The following is a 17,017-nucleotide window of genomic DNA, read 5'->3' on the forward strand; positions in this document are numbered from 1 at the left end:
GGGTAAGCCACACAGAGAACAGCTAGTGTCTGTTAGCTCCTGAGACCTTGATCGAAATCAGATGGTTTTAACAAACTCAGGCTTCTAGCAACCGAGTGTACTCACTGACTCTTCCAGCGTAGCGTCATGAATAGGTCTGCCTTTTTGTAGATTGCTTCTCTGGGAGAGTGCAGCATCGCCTACATTATTTATAGGATGTCTCCACATTAGACACTTCCCGATAATCATTTTTACACTGTGGTTTTTCCTAGCAAGCCCTTTCCCTACTTGAAGGCCTTGCCCAGACTCCCTCTGGCTGACCACAGATCCTTGCTCTCGTTGGTCCATGAAACTAAACAACACTCATTTCCATTCTCCCTCTCCCTGATCCTCAGAACCTCCTGGTACCCCAGAGTCACCTGCCTCGTGTCTCCCCCTTACCAAGCCACTGGTGAGGTTATTAATGCTCAGCTTACCTGACCCCTTTGCTCCAGTGAGCACAACACACTCATTCCAGGCCTTCAGCATCTGCCCCTCCCAGCCCTCCCAATCGCAGCAGCTCCTAAGGGATCTACCTGGTGACTGGGTGTGCATCCTAAGGACGCAGACTCCCCTGAGCTGATATTCCCAGGGATGATTCAGGACAGTCGCCTGCAGAGAATGAAACGGCACTAAGCCCCATTGGCCCTTCCACCTCATTGTCATGCAGTAAAAACTCATACAGCTGGAGTGTTAAGCATTCGTCCACATTTGCTCCACACACGAGCTCCTCTGAAAGCTGCCTCCCTCTCCTCCTCCCCCGCGAAACCACGCAGAATTCACTGTCACTCACCTCTTGTCAGCGGTCGCCTGCCCAACATCTATCTGGAGGGATGAAGTGTCAAGTTATGCAGGTTTAGATCTCAATCTTTTTATTTAAAAATATCCAAAATAAGTCTAGAAAAATGTAAATTATCTATGTAACAAAGGGTATGCAATAAATTCTCAGTTATTTGAATGAGAATAAGACAATGAAATCGTCTAAGCAAAACACACTTAGCATGTGGGACCTTAGGCCAACACCCTTCCTGAGGACTTTCCCAATAGCACCTGACTGTGGGAGCACCTATCTTCTGGCTTTTAAACTGCCATGCTGGAAGAAGGGCTGAGAAAGAAGGGTCAGGGGACTCCATGGCTGCAGGTCTTGAAGAACAGCAGCTGTGTGGAGGCCCCAGTAAGGTTCAGACTGCAGAACTCCCTGGGATGCTCCACGTGTACATCGCCCAAGCTAGCCAGGCCACCTGGAACACGGCGATGGCTTTGCCGCCCTCCTGCTAAGGGCCATTACGTGCAGGCCAGTCCAGAGTCCCCAGGTGCAGAACATGGAAAAGGGTCATCAAAACATAATGGAATGTCTCAGAGAGGCAGGCCTATCCCGACCAGGATGTCTACTCCCAGACAATAAGTGTCCACTGTGCTGAACCTTTCAAGAGGTTTACGGTAAGTTCTAGAACAGATGTCACCATGTATAGTTGGGAAGAACCCGAGACGGCTCTGAACTCTAGCTTATGCACTGAGAGGCTTATTGGGGTAGGCAGAGAATTTTTGAGGCTCCAATATTAGAATATTTTCAGGTTGTACATTTTCTGTGATAGAGAAAGATGTGAGGCTCAGAATGAAGAAGCATCTTCAGCAGAAGATGAGTGGAAGGTGATCACTCAGGAATGGTCTCAGAATGGAAGGTGTCCTCAGGGGTGGTCTCAGAATGAAAGGTGTCCTCAGGGGTGGTCCTGGAGTGGAAGGTGTCCTCAGGGGTGGTCCTGGAGTGGAAGGTGATCACTCAGGAATGGTCTCGGAATGGAAGGTGTCCTCAGGGGTGGTCTTGGAATGGAAGGTGTCCTTAGGGGTGGTCTCAGAATGGAAGGTGTCCTCAGGGTCAGGGGTGGTCCTGGAGTGGAAGGTGATCACTCAGGAATGGTCTCGGAATGGAAGGTGTCCTCAGGGGTGGTCTTGGAATGGAAGGTGTCCTTAGGGGTGGTCTCAGAATGGAAGGTGTCCTCAGGGGTGGTCTCGGAATGGAAGGTGTCCTCAGGGGTGGTCTCAGAATGGAAGGTGTCCTCAGGGGTGGTCTCAGAATGGAAGGTGTCCTCAGGTATGATCCTGGAGTGGAAGGTGTCCTCAGGGATGGTCTCAGAATGGAAGGTGTCCTCAGGGACAGTCTCGGAATGAAAGGTGTCCTCAGGGATGCTCTTGGAATGGAAGGTGTCCTCAGGTATGATCCTGGAGTGGAAGGTGTCCTCAGGGGTGGTCTCGGAATGGAAGGTGTCCTCAGGGGTGGTCTCGGAATGAAAGGTGTCCTCAGGGGTGGTCTCGGAATGAAAGGTGTCCTCAGGGATGCTCTTGGAATGGAAGGTGTCCTCAGGTATGATCCTGGAGTGGAAGGTGTCCTCAGGGACAGTCTCGGAATGAAAGGTGTCCTCAGGGGTGGTCTCAGAATAGAAAGTGTCCTCAGGGGTGGTCCTGGAGTGGAAGGTGTCCTCAGGAGTGGTCCTGGAGTGGAAGGTGTCCTCAGGGGTGGTCCTGGAGTGGAAGGTGTCCTCAGGGGTGGTCTCAGAATGGAAGGTGTCCTCAGGGGTGGTCCTGGAGTGGAAGGTGTCCTCAGGAGTGGTCCTGGAGTGGAAGGTGTCCTCAGGGGTGGTCCTGGAGTGGAAGGTGTCCTCAGGGATGGCCTCAGAGTAAGAGGTCCAGTTAAAATGCCATGTCCCTTGAAGTCTGATAGCCAGGCTGGCCTGGGCCAGTAGCATTAGAGAACTGTGTATGTCTGAGCCCAGGCGATACCCACATGTGAATAACAGTACAGGAACCCCAGGACAGACAGGGTCACCCATGGCCAGCCTGTGTGAAGAGGCAAAGAGAAAGAATGATTAGCAGGCCTGGGCAGGCCTTTCCCTCCCTCACAGGCAAACTGTCCTCTGAGGAGAGGGCAACTGAAATGCAGGCCTGCCAGAAAGCCAGCTTTGTCTGCACCTAGCAGGCGGGATCCTGAGTGCTCACCGGGGTCACCTGGAAGTGGCGGTACATTACCGGAAGGCAAGCATACTTAGAAATAGGGCGTGCGATTAAGGAGCAGGTCTTGTGGAAACTAAAGCAAATAACCAGGAGAAAAGCCTTGTTTGTGGGAACCATGCTTAGTCTTCAAATGCAGACTGGCTGTCACACTGAATACAACGCCATTATTTTAGTGCATAGAAGTATTAAATTAAAGATTAAATATCAGATTTCAAAACTCAGAACTTGGGCTGGAGAGATGGCTCAACAGTTAGAACACTTGCTACTCTCGCAGGGGATGGGAGTTCACTTCCTAGAAACCCTATAGTGGCTCCTAACTGCCTCTAACTCCAGTTCCAGGGAATTCAATGCCCTATTCTGGCCTCCATAGTCACTGCTGTGTGTGGTACACATGCAAGCACTTAGACACACACACGCACACACCTACACACACACACACACACCTACACACACATTAAATAAGCAGAAAACAACCAAATAAATAGTAAATCATGTGGGGGAAACAAACCTCAGAGTTTGGGGTTGGAGAAGTGACTCAGCCATTAAGAGCACTTGCTGCTCTTCCAGAGGACCTGGGTTCAGTTCCTAGCAGCCACACGGCAGCTCACAACTGTTTGTGAATCCCATTTTAGGGGCTCAAATACCTTCTTCTGGCCTCTATGATACCAGGAACACACAGAGCACACATATGTATATGCAGACAGAACATTCATACATGTAAATAAAAATAAATAAATCTTTAAAGACAGGTCTCAGAGCTTTTAGCAGCTCCTTCTAAAACACACATCTTAGGATACCTGACCTGCCCTTGTTTTTAATATTAATGTCAAATGTTCTTGGGAACGTTAGAGAACTGGAGGTGATATGGAATATACAGAAGCCAAACTCTACAGATTCGGTGCTGAGTTAGAGGTGCCCCCATGCCAACTTAGGTAAGACAGGCACACACAGTGGGGCTCAGAGGTGTGCCCATGCCACCTTGGGTAAGACAGACATACACAGTAGGCCTAGGGGTGTGTTCATGCCACCTCAGATAAGATAGGCACACACAGTAGGGCTTAAAGGTACTCCCATGCCACCTCAGGTAAGACAGGCACACATGGTAGGGCTTACTACAATCCTCCTAAGCACTAAGTAACAGAAAAGAGTGGACAAAGCCCATTTAAGCTGAAGCACATGGGAAGAGTGAGAGTACCTCAAGCCACCAAGGGACAAGGCTCATGTGACGAGATCGCTGCATAGGTCTGAGGGCAAGTAAGGTATGGGTGGGAAAGAGTTCTGATCCTGACCATTAGCTGTCATTTTTATTAATGTGAGCTTTATGTCCCTGTGGCGGGTTCAAGTTCAGGCCCCGGCTCTGCCATCCCAGCCTTGACAAAGTCACAAATCTCGAAGGTTAGACTAGTGTTACAGAAACCTCCTAACTATCGCACTTATAAATGCTGAGTGAAATGTCACACAGCTCTGCATGGTGACAGGAATGTGGTAGTCACTAGAGAAAAGGAAGCGGTGAGAGGGGTAAGGGACACAGAAGTGTATCTCTTGCAAGATCAGTGGACAACAGGGACATCGAACCTGGTCTTCTTCCCACCCTTGCCTAGGCTGGCTTCCAGACAGCATCAGCATGATGGCCCAGCCAGTGTCTGCTAGTGCGTGTGTTATCCATGGCTGTAACTAATACCCACAAACTAATGGATTAAAACAGCTCAGATACAATCTCTAATAGTCTTCCTGTCCAGAATTCTGAAACCAAGGTGTTGGCAGACCACATTCCCTTTGGAGGTTCCAGGCGGGTCTTATTCCTTGGTTCTTCCAGCTTCCAGCAGTTCCTGGCCTTCCTGTGGCTCTCGGTTGTACCGTTCTAACCATGGCCTCTGTCTTTGTGTGGCCACCTGCCCTTGTTTCTGAGTCCTCACTTCTTGTGTGGACGTGGGTCCCCAACACTCTGCCCTGATGATTGCTTTACAACTCTTAGCTAGTTACACCTGAAATGACTGTATTTCCAACTGTTGACATATCTAGAGATTCCTGGAACATGTGAATTTGGGAGGAGAGGGGATATTGCTCAAGACAGTTGGGAATTTTTCTGGCATTTCCAGGGGGTTCCATGAGTCTAGAGACCTGTAACTTGCTTCCTCTGGTGTCGCTACCTTGTGTGCACAAGGACCCCAGTTCCATCACTACAACCCACGTGAAAATGAAGAAATGTGGTGGCATGGATGTGAAATTCCTGCCCTGGGGGGGTGGAGACAGGTGGGTCCTTCAGGCTCGCTGCCAGAGCAGCGAGAGATCCTGTCTCAAAAGAATGACAGTCAGGCTAGAGAGACGGCTCAGCAGTTAACAACACTGGCTGTTCTTCAATTCCCAGCATGTGAATGATAGTTTACAATCATCTGGAGCTCCAGGCACATGATACACGCATGTCCTCACACACCAGTGTCCCTCCCACATGACACGTGAGGAGAAATGGTGCTGCCACTGTGGCGACCACTATGGGGATTCCTCCAGACATCAAATCAGACATAGAATTATAATACATGTGACTAAAGAATGCAAAGCAGAACCTACAAGAGACATTGGCACACACACACACGGTCACAACATGGTCACAAAGATACAAGCAACTCAAGCTGGCGGGTGAGTTGATAATGGATATGCACACACACATACCAGCGAGAAGCAAATTCTGACAGATGTAACAGCCTCCATGGAACTTGAAGATATCATGTTATGTAATAAGCCAGACACAAAGGAACAAATCTCTGATCCCACTTATATGAGGCCCCAGAATGGCCAAGTTCATAGACAGAAGGGACAAGCAAGTAGCAGGGGCTAGAAGAAGAAAGGAATGAGAAGCACTTGATGGAGACAAAGTTTCAGTTTTGGGTGACAGCTACGTGACAATGCAAATGTTCTTAATGTTCCTCAACTACATTTAAAAATAGCTAAAACCATATTTTTAAGTTATGTAAAATTTACCACAATAAAATAGGAGGCTGAAGACCTTGAGAAAATAACATATAGTAAATGAGTCCATTTATATAAATTTCAAACTGATTGCAATGACAACAATCAGTGGTTACCAGAAGCATGGGTGCAAATGTCTCCTGCTGATGAAACAGTTTCATCAAGTTCCTCATCCATCCCCGCCCCCTCATTTCTCTTCTGAGCTAAGGTCTGGGCACGGTGTGGCCATGCTAGCCTCCAACTTGTGATCATCCTGCCTCTGCCTCCCCAGTGCTGGGCTCATACGTTTGCACCTTCACACCAGGGAAACGTTTTATAGTTTGATAGTGAGAATGATTTCAAATGTTTACTCCACAGCTGGCAAACATCCACCCAACGTACATATGAACATTTTCACTATGGTTTTCAATGATGCTAGAACAAAACCCTCAAAACCGATCTGACATTACAAGCCATAGACTGGCGGCACTGGGCTGTGACATCCTGGGCTGTAGACATCCCAAGGAGCTCAAACAGAGCACATAAAGACACACGGTTTGGTTTTTAGATGAGGTGGAGTGTTCAGCCCTGCGTCTTCCCAGGGAGGATTCTTTTGAGAGTGTCAGGGCCTGATTCTGGGCTCCTGGAGCCCCCCTTCCTCCACCAGGGCATCTCAGATGCTCCTTCTTCTCCCTGCAGTTTGGCAGAGGTCAGGCTGACATAGCTGAGTCAGCACACATCAGTATCCCATGGAGAAATCAATCCACATCTCATGCAAGGGGGGTGAACTGCATGCTGGGGAATGCAGGGGCTGTCAGTCACCCCATCAAAGGCCCACTGAGCTATGTGCTTCTCAGCACTTCAGTTGTCACCTTGCTCTCTCAGATGCCACAGCCCACTGTTTACCATTTCTCGAAGCAAACAGTCTGGGGGCCAGCAGGTGAACATGATTGGCAGGGATACAGCCCTCTGGCCCAGCCTCTCGGTCGACAGCACCATGTGTCCCGTCCACGTGTGAAGCTTACAAACATGACAGACTTTGCTACGTTTACAAGATCACACGCTCAGGTAATCCTTTCAACACGGAGGTATAAACAGCCGTTCTTTTTAAAGGAAACAAAAAACATTGAAGTTCGTGAAGGGAATGTGTTTTCAGGGACTATGCTATAGAATCTGGGTAAAACACAACATTGGGAACTGGGCAGATGGCTCGGTCGGTGGGTCATGTGCAAAGGGCTTGCTATGCAAGCATGGGGACCTGAGTTCAACCCCAGCACCCATGTAAGAGGCAGGTGTGGTGGCATGCCTCTGTAAACCCAGTGCTGGGGAGACACAGGTGATTTCTGGGAGTCACCTGCCAGTCAGCCCAGCCAAAATAGCTAGCTCCTGGTTCAGTGAAGATGTTATCCCAAAAAAACAAAATGGGATGAGTTAGAAGGAGACCCCTAAGGTTGAACATGTACAGGTGTGTGTATCTGCACATGTATGTATAACACACACAGATATATACCACATAACATACCATACATGTACATACATACCCCTCCAAATGCACCGACCACACAGATGCATACAGAAACATACACATATATAGAGATATATCACAGGCATGCACACGCATGCGCGCACGCGCACACACACACACACACACACAGATGCCCCCCACATGCACACACAGAGAGACATACACACATATACAGAGACATGTCACAGAAAGACACATACATATACACAGCACACACAGGCACAATAGAAGTTCTTGTTCAACGCTATACCGCCTCTAAAGGGCCCCCAGCTCATTCCCATGCTTGAAGGTGAGATTTAATCCTAGAGTAGGCAAAACTATATCACACTGTCCTGTCTTTTTATAAAATCTATTACTATTATCTGTAACTAAAACCACCTTAGCTTATCTCCATCCACCCAAGCAAGTATTCCAGCCAGAGGCCCCTGCTCCTTCTGTCCACTGTCCCTGTAAGCTCCCTGGTACCCACTGACCACCTCCTGGTGAACAGTTTTCCTGAGGGTTGAGGAATACCAACACGGGACCCTCATAGATGGACTCAAGGTTTTTATAGCTGATAGGCCCCCCTTTCTGGTTCCATGAAGCCACTGAGTCTCTCTATGAGACTCAAAGCCATTCTGAGAAAGGAAAAGAGCCACAAAGTTCAAAGGTAACAAGGCCTGCTGCCTCCTGATGCACCGTCCTCCGACTGGAACAAAGGTCCCAGCCTGTCCTGGTTAAGGTCACCCTCCACAAAGAGCCTCTGCCAACAGGTTGGCTCAAATTTGTCTTGCCAACAGGAAAACTGAATAAGGAGTTGATTCTAGGAGATGGTGAAGAAGAAAGAGTCCAGAGTCTTAGGGGTTGATGGATTTGGGGGCTAAAGAGCAGATTCTCTCTCACTGAGACCAGCCCCAGGCAGAACTCTCAGGGCCCATGGAGCAGGTACATAGAGACTGCACCAGTGTTAAATATCTGCATACCTGCCAACCACAGAAGCAGCTTCTTCACAGCCTGTGCTGCTCACTCTCCAATCAGAGGAAGGCACCTCTCTCCTTAGCTCTCGCCTCATCCCAGAAGCAGAGGCGCCTGCCTAGGCTCTCTCTGCCCCTCTCGTGAGGTCTAATCTCACCATGCCATCCATTATTCAAATGCCCCTTTGCAGGGCTGCTTTCATGGAAAGCGCAGCTCCCGACAGCATAGTGTATTTAACGATGTGCAGGTCCAGTGAGTGGGGGTGAGCGGATGGATGGCAAGGTGCTTCACTTAAATCCTATTTACTCCAGTGGTGGCAGCCAGATCCCGCAAGCCATTCATCAAATGGTCGTGAGCCTAAGGCTCTTCCTCCTGGACTAAATTTAGATCTTTAATAAGCTGTGGGGCAGGAACCTTTTCCCGGCAGAGGGCTAGCTACTGATCCAGGGACAGGCACATGAGATGTACAAAGTTGGCCAGGCATTGATGCCGGTGAGTTGCTGAGCCCATTCCAAACACCCCAGGGGAACAGATGGAAGTTCTGAGGAATAATGTCATACCAAAACCCAGGTTTTCAGACCTTACCTGTCTCTTTCCCATCCTCTGATGAGAACAAAAAAAGCAAAAACAAAAAACAGACAAAACTCCAAACTATTCTTGTGTGATTGCAATGGAAACCCAAGGGTAAGGAGGCTGCATCCATGTACCCACAGAGTCACATTTAAAGCCAGGAAGGGAGGGGGCAGCAGAGAAGGCAAGGCTCAGGTTCCCTGGGGCATGGATGCTGTGAGTGTAAGGCCAGACTTGTCCAGAGACTGCAGGATGCTGAAGGAAAGGCCTCTGCCACAGCTGTTCCTCAGTAGACTACAGACGGACATCCCTCAAGATCCAACTGTTTCCAGTTCTGTCCAATCTCACAGCCTGTCTCAGCAGGAAGCATGCACCCTATCTCTTAGCCAAAGAAAGACTAAGGACCATCCAGCCGATTTGCAGACTCACTTCAAAGTGCACCTGACTGCGGGGCTCTGAAATGCTACCTGCCTCAGGTTAAGGCAGCTGGGCTGGAAGCAGGCCGTCTCCCAGCCTGTTCTTGCCTGCTTTGAATCTCATGCTATCCCCTGACCCCAGGTACCCAAGGTCACTCACAAGAGGTCACACAAGTCACAGCATCTAACTCTCTTGGGCATCCCTGTTCCTGAGACCTTCGCCGCCCCACAAGGGGGACTGAGAAACTGTGCTAAGTCCTGTTCCTCCATTAGTGTTGGGTTCTGCCTGTAGGTGTGAAGGGCTCATCCCAGGCGCTCAGATGACCCTTTTAACAACACCGTCAAAGTCATAGTCATTTGACTCCGGCTACAGCCTGACCCCAGAGCTCCAGCAGGGGGACAGAGCCAGGCCCCCCAGGGAGCACCCTGTCATCCTCAGCAGCGTTTCTTGCTAGGCTGTTGTGTGCTCATTTGAAACAGCACCCACAGCAGCCTGTATAAATCACCTTGTTCACAGTCAATTTCACATCCTGATGAAGCCAACCCTGTGCATTTCTCTTCCTGTCCCAGTTCCCGGCACAGCGGCAGGCGTGTACCCAAGCGCTCACTGCCAGAAAGTAAAATTATTTCATGTGACATTGAGGGGGCGAGAAGAACAGCCCAGAGTCACTCATCTTGATCCAGACAGGAACGCAGAGGTGGAGCCAACAAATACATTTTCTCTCTCCAGGGCCACCGGGGTGGGGTATCTGCTTCCCAGGAAACTGTCTGCAGCATTGTTGCTACTCTGCTACACTGTAGCCAAGGCTGCCCAGTCACGGGCTTTCCAACGGTTTCTCCTCCTTAGCTTCGGCTGCTCGTACAGCCTCAGAGACTGTGGTTCATGGTTAATTTATAACCAAGCTATGCAACATGGTGGGTGCTGCCCACCTATCATATGGGTTAAGGAAAGCTGCCTCCTGACAGAAAAGGCCATGAACTGAGAGTCCAGTGCTTTGCGCATCCACATCTGTACAGGGGCTGTGTTATCCTCAGGCAAGCCTGTCAAGACCTTGGTGGATGCCTGAGGCAGCAGGCTTTCTTCTACACACGTAGCTGCAACATACTTCAACTCGAAGCCAAACACAATGAGAAATGAACAAGCCATAGCAAAGCAAACCAGTGTAACAACATACAGCAATACATCCAGTGACTGCGGTCTCTCTGCTAGTGTCCTGTTGTTCATATGTGATAAGATGAAGGAGGTGAATGACACAGGCATGTGGTGTAGCAGTAGGCTATTGCTGATTGCTGGGTCCCTGAACTGGTGGCAGTAACATAGTGTGGGCATACTGACTGGAGGGGTGACTCATACCCAGGGTAGGATGGGGTAGGACGATGTGATGTTTTATCATGGTTTTCAGATTCACAGCCAGAAATTTTTGAATTATTTCTAGAATTTCTCATTTGATATATATTTGGACTGAGGTTGAGCACAGACTTCAGAGCTGAATTCTCAGAAGGACCCATAGAGGAGAACTGAGGAGATGGCCTGGTGGGGAAAATGTCTGCTTTGCAATTATGAGGACTTGAGTGACATCTTCAGCCCTGTGGTCTACGTCTGTGACCCCAGGACTAGGGGGACAGGCAATAGGATCCCTGGGGCTTGCTGGCCAGCCTATCTGTCCCCACAGGAAGGTACCCAGCATCCAAATGTGCTCTCCACATCCACAGGTACACACAACAGACAGAGGCTGCACTTTCCCGAAGGGGAGGAATCCCCTTCCTTCTTCCCAGGACTCACATGGTGAAAGAACGGTGAGCTACCTTTCAGTTCCCATTTATAAAACTGCACGGCCCTCCTCAGGCTAACTAAAATGCAAAGGGCCCAAGCCACACCCACACATCATCTATCTGTTTGGCTTCTGTTTCCCAGATGGTAGGATGTAGTCAGTAGACAGAAACGCCTGGGCATCATCTGCACTTGTCGGTGTGATGGGAGGAAGACACCTGGTGTGTGCTTACCATGACTCCCTAGACACACGGAGGATGGCAGGGCAGAGATGTGTGCCACCCTGTACCTACCGTTGTCACTGATGTCAGTGAATCCTCCAGAAGGCTCTAGCAAGGAAGGGAATCACTGTTGGGACCATGTGCACATCTGTAAAGGGGGATAGGGGTGGGCAAGTGTATCTGGTGTGTTCCATGCCTAGCACAGCTGTTATAATAAAGATCCCAACGGACTCGGCTTGAATTCTGGAACAAAGAGAACCAACGGCAGGCTCCCAACAGCAGAAGCTGCTTCCTGGAGCCCTCAGCACCACAGTGGGCTGGGAACCGAGGGAACCACCCGAGCAAGGAAGGAGGTGTTCCTGCCTGCTATCAAAATCACTGTGTTCCCACTTCGCCAGCCCACCAACTGACTCTTCAGAAGTCTGCTTTGCTGACAGGCACACTGTGGAACAGGACAGAGTTTAAAGTTGGGGTTCACAGAGGGAGAACTCTCCCTTCCAGCGGTCACTGCTTCTAGGGCAGGAGTGGCACCGGGCTTGGCAGCACCATCACTGCTCTCTCGTGAGAGAGACCACCACTCCCACCACTGAGCCAGTGACATAGGCTGGCTGTGGTGTTCCTTGGAGGGTACTGAGCCAACCATCAGTGCAGATTTGAACCGAGGCTGCCTTTTGCCGTCTCAGAAGGATGTGGGTTCCACATGTACACATGGGGTTGGAGACGGGCTTCTCAGCTTTAGCTCCTGGAGCAGAGGGATGGGAGAGGCAGAGGCAAAGACAAGGTCTGGGCTCAGGGAACGTGATGGTGAGGACAGCGTCCCCAGCCTGCCTGTCCTCTCTCTGCTGATCAAAAGGCTGCAGGCGGCTCATGCTCCAGGATCTCAGGGTGCTGAGACCAGGCAAAGGTTTGGGGAGGCAGAACAGGCCATGACCCAGGCCCCCTTTCTCCTCAAAGTACATCCAGACTCACTATGGATGGGGCAAGGGTTCTTACGTCACTGTCCTGTGAAGACGAAGGGACCCTGCGGGGTCATCCCATGAAAGTCACGCACCCTGGAGAGCCAGGGTTCTGCTGACAGTCACAGGGTTTTCAGCTGCCATGGGCACCCTTCCCTAAGGACCCACTTCCGCCAGAATCTCAGGCCACAGAGCCTTATGGGATCATGGAGGAACACAACCACTGGACCAGGACAGGAGCCAAGGTCACTGCTCCTGTCATCTTGGGAAATGGGGACTGGGAGGGACATTCAGCTTAACATGGGGGTGAGACGAGGCTTATGAGCAGAACATCCAGGCCGAGAGTTCTGAGGCGTGCTGACCGAGACAGTTCACAGGCACAACACTGGTAGGCCTGGAAGGACCCTCCATGTAGGTGTGTGACAAGCCAACGTCCCACACGGAAAAAGGTCACAAGGTCACCGGGAAAGGGAATCAGACTTATTCTTTGTCGCTCCAGCAGGCAGAACCAGGGCCAGTGGGTCACAGGCAACCTCTTAACCCCCACTCCCTCATGAAAAGCGAGCTTCCTGGTCCTCATTATGCAGCCTTCAGGCAATGTAGGTGTCTCTCAATAGGAAGGTGAACACAGAAGTCTGTCTCCGGGGATGGGCAAGTTAGAGGCACTGGCTGATGTTGGGGGATATTATTTTCAGGTGTGTGGCTTTTGTTCACACTGCATCTGTGAAGCTGTGTCACTGTGCCTGTCTGAAACACCTGGTCCTAGTAAAGAAATGAAAGGCCAAGAGCGAGGCAGGAGCAAGGATAGGCGGGGCTGGCAGGCAGAGAGGATAAATGGAAGGAGGAGCAAGAGAACCAGGAGAGGAGGACATGGGGGCCAGCCACCCAGCTACACAGCAAGACACAGGGAAAGAGTAAGGTACACAGAACAGAGAAAGATAAAAGCCCAGAGGCAAAAGGTAGCTGGGATAATTTAAGATAAGAAAAGCTGACAAGAAGCAAGCCAAGCGAAGGCCGGACATTCTTAAGTAATAATAAGCCACCTGCCTCCCAGTGATTAGCTGGGAGCTGGATGGTGGGCCCCTCAAAAAGCCAAAAGAGTAAAATATCACACAATAGGCTGACACTTCCCTGTGACACAAACGCCCTCAAGTCATCCTTCTTCCCTGGGGAAGCAGATGACAAGTCCACTTACAAACATATGGCTATGGGCTCAGGCTCACGCTGGACAGGAGACCTGTGTCAGAGAGCAGAGAGCCCCTGCAACCCATGACTGCGTCAGAAGGCGGAGTCTCAGGGTTGACGCATACGCGAGGTGACTCATGCCTTTCTCAGCTCTTGGATGACGCAGAAAGATGCTCAGTATCTAAAAGGCCTCCCTTGGAAGAACAGCGTGTTCGCTTTGGTTCCATGCTCTGTCTGATGGCCCCAAGGGTAGGCTGCTGGGGACAGCAGGCACATGCCATTGGATACTGGACTCCAGCTGGTATGCATATACGCTTCCCACTCCTACAATCCTTCGGGCAGCTCTAAGCGGTGGGTAAGCTGGACTTTTGGATCCGCTAGGGCCCTCTGCAGGGCAGACACTGAGTCCAGCCTTCCTGTCCATGGCTGCTCTGCTGGGAATCCACACTAGAGCTGGCCACAGGCAAAGAGGCCTGGATGTGGCGTGGAAGTGGAGGGAAGCAGCCTGGAGCTCGTGAGTTAGGGTAGGAAGTCTTCAGGCTCGATAGAGGGACTGTGCTTCTCTTCTGGACTGATAGCCACTGCAACACCAAAAATCAACTCTGAAATATATGCTGGGTTTGCATGTAAATACCACACTGTCCCTTTATCCTTTTTAATGGTTCCACACCTTGGCCATTTCCATAAATGTATGTTGTGTGGTGGTCTGAATGAAAAAGGTCCCCCGCCGTCCCATGTCCCCAGTGGGGGTAGTGTCTGGGGAGGTTGGGAATCTTTAGGAGGAAGTGTGACCGTGAGGCTTTGAAGGTGTAGAGCCTCACCCTATCCCCCGAATTCCCTCTGGGTTTCCTGTGTGTGGATGAAAGTGTGAACGGCCAGCGTCCTGTTTCTGCCACCATGTCCCCCTCTCCCCCGACAGCTACCATGCCGTCCCTCTGGAGCCAGAAGCCAGTTACCCCTTTCTTCACCAAGTTGTGTCTCAGCAGCTGAAAACTAAGTAACATATCCATATAACGCAACTTCATGCTTTCTCATAGTGTGCCCCCTGCGCTGTGGTGGCTTCTAGTAGTCCTTCATTCCTGTCGCTTTGCTAGGACAGACAAGGCAGCCGACCACAAATGTCCTCCCTCACACGTCACAGGTGTGAACTCACATCTGAATGACCAGAAGTGGGATTTCTGCATCACCTTTCACAGCTCCTCCAGGCTTCCTGCCCTGGGAGGGGTTACCACCCTCACCCCTGCCAGGAGCAGGAAGGGAAGGTGGCATCCTGCCAACCTCAAATGGGGAGTGAAGTTGCAGGGGTTAGAGATGCGGCTCAGCCATAGAGCCCTGCTTAGGCTGTATGTGTCGCCCGGGCCATCACCAGCATCAGGATGGTGGGAAGAAACACTAAAGTTGGGAATCTTTTCCTTGATTTAATTTCCTTGTCCTGGGAATGCTCTGTTCCCATCCTTTCTCCATTCACCTCCAGGCTGAAGCTGTTCCCTTAACGGACCCGTGGGTGTGAAGTCATGACTACATTCACCCTGAAGAGTGTTCCGCAGCTGTCCACCCCAGAAGAAAAAGGCCAAGCCCTGAGTCGGAGGGGCTGCCACAGACAAGGCAGGTCTAGTTGGGAACGGTTACGATGCTGGGCACAGGGCTGTGGGTGGACGCAGGTGGAATGCATGTGCAAAGCATATGGCCAGCAGCATATCTGCCCTCCAGAGCAGCTTGGGGTTCTGCAGCTTCTAATTATTTATTAAGTGAGCAAATCAAAACAAACTACAGCATCATTAACTCAGCAAGGGGGTCACATGAGCCGAGCTGGGAAGGCCGTATGCTGTGATTTTTATTCCACAGGCCCTCAGGCTGTCCAGCTAGGCAAAGGACTACATTTGCTACCTCTCTCCTCCCTTCCTCACCACCCCTTCCCTTTGCCTTGCCCTTGCTCTCCCCTCTTGTCCTCTCTCCCTTCTATCCATCCCTTCCGCTGACGAACCGCTTTGTACAAATTGAAGGGTGGGCAAAATTTTGCCCCTAGATGGTCCAGTCCACCCCCTAGCTCTGCACATGGGGTCCCTTTTCAGGTCAGAGCTAGTCTGTGGCTATAGGGGGTGAAGGCAGGGTTATGTTACTTGGCCTCTACCTCATCCCTGCCGTGAATCCACTAACCCATTCTCTGGGTTCCCGTTCCTGCCACTCAAGCCCTCCACCAGGAACAAGTTGAAGAGCCTGCTTTATTGACCCTGAGAACCAGAATTTTCCACGCACCTATGCACATGGTCCCGGCGATGTCACTGAGCTGTTTTGTTCTCTACTCTGAGCAATGCCCACCATGAGGAGGAAGGGGAAGAAGGGGCTTCCTGTTGTAAGCTGTGGGTGCAGAAGGCAGCAGGAGACCCTCAGTCTCAGCAGCACTCTCTTTCTGGGGTCCACAGCACCCCCAGGAAACTGGCGAAGCACAGGGGAGGTGCCCAGATGGTGTGAGCTGTAGAAGGAGCTACAGGATCTGTTCCTGCCACCCGGCTCCCAGCTGCCTGGCTAGCTTATGCCCTGAAATAATTGCACGAAAACTATATTCTTTTAAACACTGCCTGGCCCATTATATCTGACCTCTTCTTGGCTAACTCTCATATCTTGCTTAACCCATTTCTAATAATCTGTGTAGCACCATGAGGCGGTGACTTACTGGGAAAGATTCAGCATGTCTGACCTGGTGGCTGGCTCCATGGCATCTGCCCCAGAGAGGAGGGGCATGGCGATTGCCTCACTTCCCTCTTCCTCTCAGCATTCTGTTCTGTCTACTCCACCCACCTAAGGGCTGGCCTATCAAATGGCCAAGGCAATTTCTTTTTAACCAATGAATGAAAATCAACACAAAACAGAAGACCCTCCCACATCAGTGAGCATCAGCCCTAAGAACCACTTCTCTCAGCTCCCTACCTGCCTTGTCCCCCAGCCCTGAGGTGAGTATTCTTTTCTATAGTCAGCAGAGTCTAGGTCACCAACTGTCCCCGCCAACTTCCTGTTTTCTAGTCCTTGTGTATTTCCATATATTAAATCTCTCCTGTTTGACATACCCAGCATGCTCTCTGTTTTCACAGATTAGGCCATCTATAATAGTTTTTATTAACTGACAAAATCTAGAATCACTTATGAGATGGGTCTCTGGGCATGTCTATGGGGTGTTATCTTGATTTGCACAATTGATGTACAAAGATAACCTCCCACCCTCTCACTCCCAGACCCCAACCCTTGGTGGATGAGACTACTCCATGGCTGGATCCTGGACAGGAGAGTGGAGAAAGGGGGCCTAGTACAACATTAACCTACAGTTCTCTGTTCCTGATTATAGAGGGGCCAGCTGCTTCAGGCGCCCGCTGCCTTGCCTTCCCGGCCCACAATGAACTATGAACAATGAACTATGATCAATACAATATAAACTGTGATCAATACAATAT

The 17,017-nt window shown here is 50.5% G+C and overlaps 1 protein-coding gene across 1 annotated transcript in view; it reads right to left on the reverse strand.

The window, feature by feature from the left end:
* Positions 1-2,428: 2,428 nt before the first annotated feature.
* Hhat (hedgehog acyltransferase) overlaps positions 2,429-17,017 on the reverse strand; it is a 245,673-nt gene continuing 231,084 nt past the window's right edge. The window contains exon 12 of the mRNA XM_041635455.1: positions 2,429-2,853. Coding sequence (XP_041491389.1) covers positions 2,762-2,853 — 92 coding nt within the window. The 3' untranslated portion in view covers positions 2,429-2,761. The remainder of the gene's footprint in view (positions 2,854-17,017) is intronic.

This window comes from Microtus oregoni, unplaced genomic scaffold, assembly GCF_018167655.1.
Source record: "Microtus oregoni isolate MIOR12 unplaced genomic scaffold, Mior012 000047F_ref0000412, whole genome shotgun sequence".
Lineage (NCBI taxonomy): Eukaryota > Metazoa > Chordata > Mammalia > Rodentia > Cricetidae > Microtus > Microtus oregoni.